The sequence below is a fragment of the Branchiostoma belcheri genome, unplaced genomic scaffold (genome assembly GCF_001625305.1).
Source record: "Branchiostoma belcheri isolate BF01 breed outbred unplaced genomic scaffold, Haploidv18h27 scaffold838, whole genome shotgun sequence".
In the NCBI taxonomy this organism is placed as follows: Eukaryota; Metazoa; Chordata; class Leptocardii; order Amphioxiformes; family Branchiostomatidae; genus Branchiostoma; species Branchiostoma belcheri.
In genome coordinates, this window is record NW_017804507.1 from 331 (window position 1) to 10,763 (window position 10,433).

The following is a 10,433-nucleotide window of genomic DNA, read 5'->3' on the forward strand; positions in this document are numbered from 1 at the left end:
GTGTAGTTTCATTGGCCCGATCTAGTCTGGGTGACAGACTGTTATTTTCAGGGCCTTCACAGACCAGATACCCGGCTTTAGGGCCACCATGCCTCCTCCAAGGAATTGAAATTATACCACATCCCCCAATTATATACCGCAGACCCCTCACACTGACTCACTCTTGGCCTAGCGTGCTATGTATTGGATCTGGCATCCGCTGAAACCTTATCCTTTTATAAACAGTGACCCTGTCTTGAACAGAAGTTCAAAGTTCACCTGTAACGGTATCTCACCTGAAGCGTACAGGTGCACGTAGTCATGGCGGAGGCCGTACTCAGCCAGATTTCCGGCGACTTTCTGGAGTGTACGATCTGCCTGGAGCCCTACAAGGACCCCAAGATCCTGTCGTGTCTTCACACCTTCTGTAAGGACTGTCTGAAGAAGTTTGTAGCGAAACAAGGCCGTGAGGCGAAGGACAGGTTTCCGTGTCCAACATGTCGGATCGAAACTGTACTTCCGGAGGGCGGTGTCGCCGGGCTCAAAAACAACTTCTTTGTCCTGAGCTTGAGGGACACCGTTGACGCTCACAAGAGTGTAGCTAGTGTGGAAGATGACAAAGTGTCTTGTGATGTCTGTGAAGAAGAGGTGGCTACTTGTGGCTGTGCTGTGTGTGAAGAGTTCTTTTGTGACGAATGTACTCGTGCCCACAGTCGATTCAAACGAAACCGTGATCATGAAATCATCGGCGTGGCAGAGTTAAAAGAGCAGAAGATCACCAAGATGTCTTCAGTCAAGTCTAAATCACTGCCGATGTGTCCAAAACATGAAGACGAGAAGCTGAAGTTCTACTGTGAGACGTGCCAGAGTCCCATCTGCCGGGACTGCACGGTACTGCAGCACAAAGACCACAAGTACGGCTACCTGACAGACGTTGTGAGTGACGTCAGAGCAAAGATAAAAGGCAAACTGGAAGCTGCCAGGCCGAAAATTGAGGAATACCGAGACGCTGCAGGGCTTGTAGCTGAGAAGCAAGCAGAACTGGACACCAGGAGTAAGAAAGCTGCAGACGACATCGATGCAGCTGCGGAGGAAGAGATCAAGTACTACACTGGCCTTGTCAGACGCAAACAGACTGAACTGAAAGAAAAGTTAGAGGCCGTCACAGCAGCCCGTTCCAAGCAGCTCTCTGCTACAGCAGACAGTGTTGAGAGCACCTTAGGCTGTCTGTCCAGCACAGTGGACTTCTCACAGAAAGTCGTGGAGCATGGCAGTGACTTTGACGTCATGAACGTGTACTGTGACGTCACGGCCCGGCTGGAGTCTCTGCTGAAAGGTCCAACCCCGGACATTCCTGACGACATCAGTTACGTCAGGTTTGAGTCTAGGGCGAAAAGGAAAGAAAAGGAAATCTTCCTTGGTGACATTGTCGGTACGTTGTTTAGTATTGTTATTGTACCACTTATTACCAAGTAAAAAGACATTTGTTAAGATTATTGAGATGTTCAATGTTAAGTTACATGTACTTACAATACATACAATACTAGTATGACATTCACGTTATTATTTTAGTTCATTTAACGTTAGTTCCTTATTTTCAATCAAACTTGTATTTTGATTGTACTGTTTTGAATGTTTTCACCTTTATTGTAAGTCAGTATGTAAGCGAAGAAAAATGCATAAGGTGACTGACATCTAACCTGCCAAATGATGACATGAGCTTTTTTACGTTGGACAGCATAAATAAATGCAACACTTATCCGTTCAGATTCCTCCTGTACGTTTGGACCTGCCAAGTTGACCACCCTGGGCGCCAGCGGCCGTCTGGGCCCCACTACCCTGGGTACCCACTACAGGGGACAGGACCATGAACACCTGGTGACGCTACATGACGGGATACAACACTTCACTGTACCGCGGACGGGAACGTACAGCATAGAGGCAGCGGGTAGGGACGTTTATTCAATAGTAAATGTAACTAATATAAAGTTTGGTACACTTAACACGGACATAAGTATTTAATGCATATTCGTAATATTAACAAGAAGTAATTTGAAGTCTAGCTATAACTTTTCATTCATTCCTTTGTTATCCAGGAGCAATTTGATAGTTGTTTTCTTATCTGTATAATGAAAGTGACTGACATGTTTGATTGACAGGTGCTGCTGCAGGGTGGGGTCCGCAAAACCCGAAGTCCGCCCGAGGACGGGGTGCCGTACTGAGGGGAGCATTCAACCTCAAAAAAGGTTCGACATTTCAACTGTAACACATGTTAACGCTTTCTTGGCCTGTTGATGTTAAACTGTGCATCAGTAAACATTGTAGAACTGTAGAACAATGCATAACACTGACGTTATAGAGTGCACAGAAAGAAATATTTGGATTCATCACCTTCTATTTTACTGATCATAAGAGAGACAAAAAATTATTGTAAAAATGATTATTCTTTTTCCTGTTACGTAATACAAGAACAACAAGTAGAAGTTGTAGACATCTTCCCTCCATGAAGGAGGTTGGTGTTGTTAGGGTTCTGTTTTATGTTATCGGATGTGTTCATTGTTATAGGTATGTTCAGGAGAAGATCAGGAATGGTTAAAACATGACAGCTGGGTTTAAATTTATTTGGACGTTATATGGCAATGAAGAAGGTGGGAGTTGTTTTCTGTTGGTCCTGTATGCCCAAATGATTCTCAGAAGATGATAAAAGTTGACACAATGGCCTTGATGAATGAATCGCATAAATTATGTTAATGTAGATGACAAGTAAATCATTGGCCCTGTCGCAACGTCTGTAATTAGTGGGCAAATATTCCAACAACGATGTTTTAATTGTGGTCCACTACATTGTTGCTAAGTTTCCGACTAAAGAAAGTACATAGCCCGTCAAACAGGGATAAAAATACATAGCCTGTGTCTCAACTAGGATTAAACACAGACCACACTACCATAAAATAGGGGTGATAATGTAAAAATCCTTTAAAATAAAGCAATACAAATATACGACAACCTGCTATCATTAACAGCACTAACAGACCTATAATAAAACCAGCCAACCAACCATAGTGAAGAGGTGAGGTCAATGACCTCTCAAGCACCCCATTCAACCGGACTATATTTCCTGGTCTAGGGGTAAAAATAGATTGGGCTGTCTCAGCCTGACCTGCCAGCTGGAGGTATATAAACAAAAACACTCTAGATCTGTCCCAACTTTTGGGTCAAACAGACCATTCTATTATGAAGTAGGGGTGAAAAAATGAAAATCCTTTTAAATTAAGCAATAAAAATATACGACAACCTGCTAATGCACTCTAAAACGCAAAGAGACTCAACAACTACCCACATACCAAATATTATACCAAACGACCCACCAGATTTTCCAAACATTCAACACAAAAAGACCAACTTTAAACATATTGTAAATATCAAACGCAAACAGCTAGGAAGCCCAAATTTAAACCACTAAACCATGGTAATAACAACTACATGCTACCTTAATATCGCACAAACAGTACATAATGCGCAAACAACAGAATAAAAAAATTAAACTGCAGTACCAAGGTCAATCATCAGGGGCTCAAAGTCAACCTACACAATCTCCAAGGCCCCATCCATCAATCTGCCAAATATCGTTCCTTCTCACCGATGTTCAGATATCAGACCAAACATGAAACGGAGTAAAAACAATACCCCCATTTTCATGGAGGGTAATGATAATAATAACTGAACAAAAATCTGGTGTTCCTTTTTCAATACTGTAGGTGAAACTCTGAAGATCCTGGTGGGACAAGAAGGTGTTGAGAACAAGATGCACTGGAGTGTAGGAGGAGGGGGTGGTACATTTGTCACCAGGGGAGACAACACGCCACTCATTATCGCCGGGGGTGGGGGAGGAACAGGGTATAAACTACAGACTCATAACCCCCTGTGTGACGGGACTGTGTCCACTACTGGTAACAAGAGTTATGGAGGAATGTTGTATGAAGGAGGCTGTAGTGGAGGATCTAACGGACAGGGGGCGACAGATTGGAAGGGTGACTGGATGGGTGGGGGAGGGGGAGGGCTGCTGACGGATGGAGGGAGTTCTAAACGGTTTGGAGGCGACAGTTGTGAGAATGGTGGGGAAGGTGGGAAGGCGTTTGTGAATGGCGGGGTTGGAGGGCATGGAGTACATAATAATGCTGATGGTGGGTTTGGTGGAGGGGGAGGGAGTCATGGGGCCAGTGGTGCAGGAGGAGGGGGAGGGGGGTACTCAGGGGGAGGCAGGGGAGAGCGTTGTGACCCAAATGGCGGAGGAGGAGGCAGTTCGTTTAACTCCGGTACTGACACGAGCGGTCAGGATGGGGCAAACGACGGACCCGGGTATGTGGTCATCACCAGACAGTTGCAGCCATTGTAAGATACTTGTTGTAGAATATGTCAAAGGTATTCTCTACTTAAGTAGTGCAAAAATATTACGAGTGTATTAATAAATAACCCAAGGCACCAAAACAGAGGAGAAACAACAGTTTCTACATTGGAGAAGTTGTTTTTTGACTAAGTAGACTACTCTTGCATATCTCATTCTGTTGGCTATCGGTAATCAGCAACTAAGCAAATATACTCAAGGATTGATGAAAAATTTGTATAATTTTTCTGGACTTGAAGTGGTACAATTTACCCAGTACAATGAACCTGTAAATACTGTACACAACATCTGTCTTCTCTTATCACAACCAGCTCTTCAGTGTCACCTTACCCAACATGCACGCTACTGGAAAGTGTAGCGGTCCTTAGGCCACACCAATTTAATTTGTTGGTTCTCGGATTCGCCTCTTCATTTTTTCCTGATTTGCAAAAAAAAAAAAAATTCAGAATCAACTGCAAAATGCTCATATTTTGCCCTGAACAGTTGAAAACAGTCCTTTTCTTCCTAGCCGTTACAGTTATTCCATCTTTCATTGAATGCAGTGGTATCATTAGAAGTTCAAAATTCATTGTTTAAATTTTGAACCAGCCTTTTGTGTTGACTTCATACCTCCTATTGTAGCATTTGGGGCTATAATAGGATGCCTAGATCTATTTTTATTTTTTATTTTTTTTCGCCCTGTCGCTTCATATTTTTCCTGAAAAAATCCGAGAACCAACAAATTAAATTGTTGTGGCCTTATGATGGGGTACTGTTCATTGTCCAAAAGAGCTGGGGGAATTTCCTAGGTATAATGAACCTGTAAATACTGCACATAGCGTCTGTCTTCTCTGTCACAACCAGTGAAAGATAAGCTTTTCAGTGAGCTAAAACTTTATCGACATCACTTTTCTTTATATGTTTTCAAGTACTTCAATACGCCATCTTTCACACTTCTGCACTCAAGCACTGTTGGCTGCTCTTTGCCCCTGCCATGCCAGATTGGGAAACCCCTGCAGGCTGGTATGAGCCAATGGAAGGCCCTTCAGCACCTGGGAGGTGGACGATGTTATCTGAAAAAAGTAGAAAGAAAAAAAGAACTTCTTTAATTTTACTAATAACCTAGAAATTAGTTGCTGCAAATATGTCGAATCATTACACAGGCTAACTTTATGCAGTAGTTCTAATGAGGCCACACCGATTAAATTTTATGGATGATATCCTCTGAAGACCCCCAAACTAGTGCGCGCGGGCGAATAAAAAAAATCAGGCCCAAAATAAAAATGGTACTAAACCACAGGAATACAAAGCTGGTATTGTGAATTTGTAGCTGTACATAGCGACGTATACGACAAGTCGACCCATGCTGGCCTCTTCAAGTTGCAGAATTTATGAATCGGATCTGTACGTATGTACTGAGTTCTTGAGTCGTCGAGCTTCGGTAGCCTGGGTGCTATCGTCCAAAGTTACCACCGTCTCCGTATTGACTCTAACTACTAGTACTATGAACTACCCAGGCCTCAAGCCAGGCCAGAGCCCCGGAGGACGTGATCTTTTTTATTTAAACAGGTGAAAATCAATGCGCGCACGGATGTCATCCATAAAATTACGTCGGTGTGACCTAAGGTATAAACAGATTAAAACTATTATGGATATATACAGATATTGATATAGCAGATATTGGATATATTGCAATATTGAATTGTTAATGTATTACACTTGCTGAGGTTTTTCTTTACATATTTGTCAAATAAAAAGTGCTGTTTATAATCAACTCACCCTTCCAATTAAAATCTACGTTAAAACATATATTGTATATTACAACAAAATCCACCACGCATAGGATTATGTATATTCTCCGACTAAGCGAGCCGTCTCGTGGCATAAGGGGGAGATAATGTATAAATACGTGTAGTTTCATTGGCCCGATCTAGTCTGGGTGACAGACTGTTATTTTCAGGGCCTTCACAGACCAGATACCCGGCTTTAGGGCCACCATGCCTCCTCCAAGGAATTGAAATTATACCACATCCCCCAATTATATACCACAAACCCCTCACACTGACTCACTTTTGGCCGAGCGTGCTATGTATTGTATCTGGCATCCACTGAAACCTTATCCTTTTATAAACAGTGACCCTGTGTTGAACAGAAGTTCAAAGTTCACCCGTAACGGTATCTCACCTGAAGCGTACAGGTGTACGTAGTCATGGCGGAGGCCGTACTCAGCCAGATTTCGGGCGACTTTCTGGAGTGTACGATCTGCCTGGAGCCCTATAAAGACCCCAAGATCCTGCCGTGTCTTCACACCTTCTGTAAGACCTGTCTGGAGAAGTTTGTAGCGAAACAAGGTGAGGCGAAGGACAGGTTTCCGTGTCCAACATGTCGGATCGAAACTGTACTTCCGGAGGGCGGTGTCGCCGGGCTCAAAAACAACTTCTTTGTCCTGAGCTTGAGGGACACCGTTCAGGCTCACAAGAGTGCAGCTAGTGTGACAGACGACAAAGTAGTTTGTGATCTTTGTGAAGAAGAAGTGGCCACTTGTGGCTGTGTTGTGTGTGAAGAGTTCTTTTGTGACGAATGTACTCGTGCCCACAGTCGATTCAAACGAAACCGTGATCATGAAATCATCGGCGTGGCAGAGTTAAAAGAGCAGAAGATCACCAAGATGTCATCAGGCAGGTCGATATCACTGCCGATGTGTCCAAAACATGAAGACGAGAAGCTGAAGTTCTACTGTGAGACGTGCCAGCATCCCATCTGCCGAGACTGCACGGTACTGCAACACAAGGACCACAAGTACGGCTACCTGACAGACGTTGTGAGTGACGTCAGAGCAAAGATCAAAGGCAAACTGGAAGCTGCCAGGCCACAAATTCAGGAATACCGAGACGCTGCAGGGGTCGTAGCTGAGAAGCAAGCAGAACTGAACACCAGGAGTAAGAAAGCTGCAGACGACATCGATGCAGCTGCGGAGGAAGAGATCAAGTACTACACTGGCCTTGTCAGACGCAAACAGACTGAACTGAAAGAAAAGTTATCGGCCGTCACGGCAGCCCGTTCCAAGCAGCTCTCTGCTACAGCAGACAGTGTTGAGAGCACCTTAGGCTGTCTGTCCAGCACAGTGGACTTCTCACAGAAAGTCGTGGAGCATGGCAGTGACTTTGACGTCATGAACGTGTACTGTGACGTCACGGCCCGGCTGGAGTCTCTGCTGAAAGGTCCAACCTCGGACATTCCTAACGACATCAGTTACGTCAGGTTTGATCCCAAGACGGAAAGGAGAGAAACGGAAATTATCCTTGGCGACGTTGTCGGTACGTTTTAGCATTAGTACTAGCTTGTTTAGTTGTGAAACTATAAACATGTAGTCAATCACCACTTGCTGTATTAATATTATAACCTGATAGTTACACAGATTCAGACTTATGACACGTACCTTTTGCCAAATCACTCTGGTACTCCGAAGCAAGGAAAAAACCAGACCACGGCCACGTTCACAGCTGTGCCAGCCAGAGGATATCCGGCCCCCACCACTCGAGGTAATTACTAACGTTACATAGTATACAGTCAGCTCTGCTCAATATATTAAGAGAATTGATTCCCCAGACAAAAGATATATCATTAACCTACTTTTTTCAGATTCTTCCTTCCGCTCTGCCAAGTTGACCACTCTGGGCGCCAGCGGCCGTCTGGGCCCCACTACCCTGGGTACCCACTACAGGGGACAGGACCATGAACACCTGGTGACGCTACATGACGGGATACAACACTTCACTGTACCGCGGACGGGAACGTACAGCATAGAGGCAGCGGGTAGGGACGTTTAGTTAATAGTAAATGGAACTAATTAATATAACGTTTGGTATATTTAACACGGACATAAGTATTTAATGCATACTCTTAATATCAACAAGAAGTAACTTGAAGTCTAGCTATAACTTTATTCCTTTGTTATCCATGAGAAATTTGATAGTTGTTTTTTATCTGTATAGTGAAAGTGCCTGACATGTTTGATTGACAGGTGCTGCTGCAGGGTGGGGTGTGGACAACCCGAAGTCCGCCCGAGGACGGGGTGCCGTACTGAGGGGAACATTTAACCTCAAACAAGGTGTGACAATTCAACTGTAGCACGTTGACTCATTCTTGTCATGTTACTTGTAATGTGAAACTGTGTAGCTATCAGTTAACATTGTATCTCTTTGAGTAAACTGTAGAACAGTATTGCATAACACTGACATTATATAGTGCACAGAAAGAAACATTTGGATTCATTACCTACTGATTGTAAGAGAGACAAGAAATTATTGTAAAAATGATTATTCTTTTTCCTGTTCTGTAATACATGAAGGATGATAAATAACTAATACAAAATCTGATATTCTTTTTTCAATACTGCAGGTGAAATTCTGAAGATCCTGGTGGGACAAGAAGGTGCTGAGAACACGGCGGCCAGCAGTGTAGGAGGAGGGGGTGGTACGTTTGTCACCAGGGGAGACAACACGCCACTCATTATCGCCGGGGGTGGGGGAGGGGCAGGGATGGGACTACAGACCCATAACCCCCTGTGTGACGGGAGTGTGTCCACTACTGGTAACAAGAGTTGTGGAACAACAGGTTGTAGTGGAGGATCTAACGGACAGGGGGCGACAGAATGGAAGGCTAACCACATGGGTGGGGGAGGGGGAGGGCTGCTGACGGGTGGAGGGAGTTCTCAACAGTTAGGAGGCAACAGTTGTAAGAATGGTGGAGAAGGTGGGAAGGCGTTTGTGAATGGCGGGGTTGGAGGGCGTGGGGCATGTAATAATGCTGATGGTGGGTTTGGTGGAGGGGGAGGGAGTTATGGGGGTGGTTATTTTTTACTGGGGGAGGCGGTGCAGGAGGAGGGGGGTACTCAGGGGGAGGCAGGGGAGGGTATTGTATCCCGAATGGCGGAGGAGGAGGCGGTTCGTTTAACTCCGGTACTGACACGAGCGGTCAGGATGGGGCAAACGACAGACCTGGGTATGTGATCATCACCAGACAGGTGTAGACATTGTAAGATAACACTTGTCCCCCATCTCGATAGGAAAGAAAATCTATATGAGAACATATTACAAAGCCTAAACTACCCGGGAATGTGGTCAGCACCAGACAGGAGACAGCTTGAGAAAAGAGAATAACGGGGGCAATAATGATTGGACCAGCATTGCATCTTATTGCATGCAGCTGACATTTACATGATGAATCATTTCTAATTTCAGTAGTGATACTTAATGATGTATCCGGCTATGTGGTCAGCACCAGACAGGAGACAGCTTGAGAAAAGAGAAAATCTATTTGATCAAATTGGAAAGATTATGCTACACATAGAGAAGAAGTGTTGATAAGCTTCTTACAGAGTGCAACCAATTCTCCCTTGTCCATCACTAACATAGAACCCTCTGAATGACTTAAAACAATGAAGGACAGTACACAATTCATTTCCCAGATTCACCTTGTAATTATGTTTACCGAAGGAAAACATATTGTTTTTGCTTCATTTCCATTTCTTCTTCTGCAAACACTAACCTCTGACCTGGCCAATGGCCTCTTTTGTTTACATCTGTCACCATAGTAACTGGTGTCGGGTTACACAATGTGACACACACACAATGTGGCAATTTCATTGTAGGCATTTAGACTCCTGTCACCATATACATGTATGTGAATGTGTTTGAGTAAGAATTAACAGAGCAGACCATATCCGAAGGTAAACATGCATTTGCTTTGCAAATGTTACTTTTCTAGTTACATCTTCAATTTTCTAAGATTTCAAGATTTTCATATCTTTCTAAGATTACAATATGCCATCTTTCACACTTCTGCACTCAAGTACTGTCGGCTGCTCTTTGCCCCTGCCATTCCAGATTGGGAAACCCCTGCAGGCTGGTATGAGCCAATGGAAGGCCCTTCAGCACCTGGGAGGTGGACGATGTTATCTGAAAAAAGTATTAAGAAAAAACTTTGTTAATCCTACTAACAAGCTAGAAATTAGTTGCTGCAAATCATTATATACTGTCATGCTAACTTTATGAAGAAGTTCTAATAA

General features: G+C 44.0%; 1 protein-coding gene and 1 pseudogene across 1 annotated transcript; both read left to right on the forward strand.

The window, feature by feature from the left end:
- The first annotated feature begins 266 nt into the window (after positions 1-266).
- LOC109486877 (E3 ubiquitin-protein ligase TRIM56-like) lies at positions 267-4,456 on the forward strand. The gene is made up of 4 exons (XM_019790783.1): positions 267-1,411; positions 1,748-1,927; positions 2,139-2,225; positions 3,738-4,456. The coding sequence occupies exons 1-4, from the start codon at positions 301-303 to the stop codon at positions 4,373-4,375; spliced, it is 2,016 nt and encodes a 671-aa protein (XP_019646342.1). The 5' UTR covers positions 267-300; the 3' UTR covers positions 4,376-4,456.
- A 2,091-nt stretch (positions 4,457-6,547) lies between these two features.
- LOC109486876 lies at positions 6,548-9,395 on the forward strand (annotated as a pseudogene).
- The last annotated feature ends 1,038 nt before the right edge of the window (positions 9,396-10,433 follow it).

Bases quoted from the DNA above. Each gene is read 5' to 3' on its own strand.
- LOC109486877 (XM_019790783.1), top strand. From the start codon at position 301: ATGGCGGAGGCCGTACTCAGCCAGATTTCCGGCGACTTTCTGGAGTGT. The intron at 1,412-1,747 runs GTACGTTGTTTA...TTATCCGTTCAG, and splicing joins CTTCCTTGGTGACATTGTCG to ATTCCTCCTGTACGTTTGGA. The intron at 1,928-2,138 runs GTAGGGACGTTT...TTTGATTGACAG, and splicing joins GTACAGCATAGAGGCAGCGG to GTGCTGCTGCAGGGTGGGGT.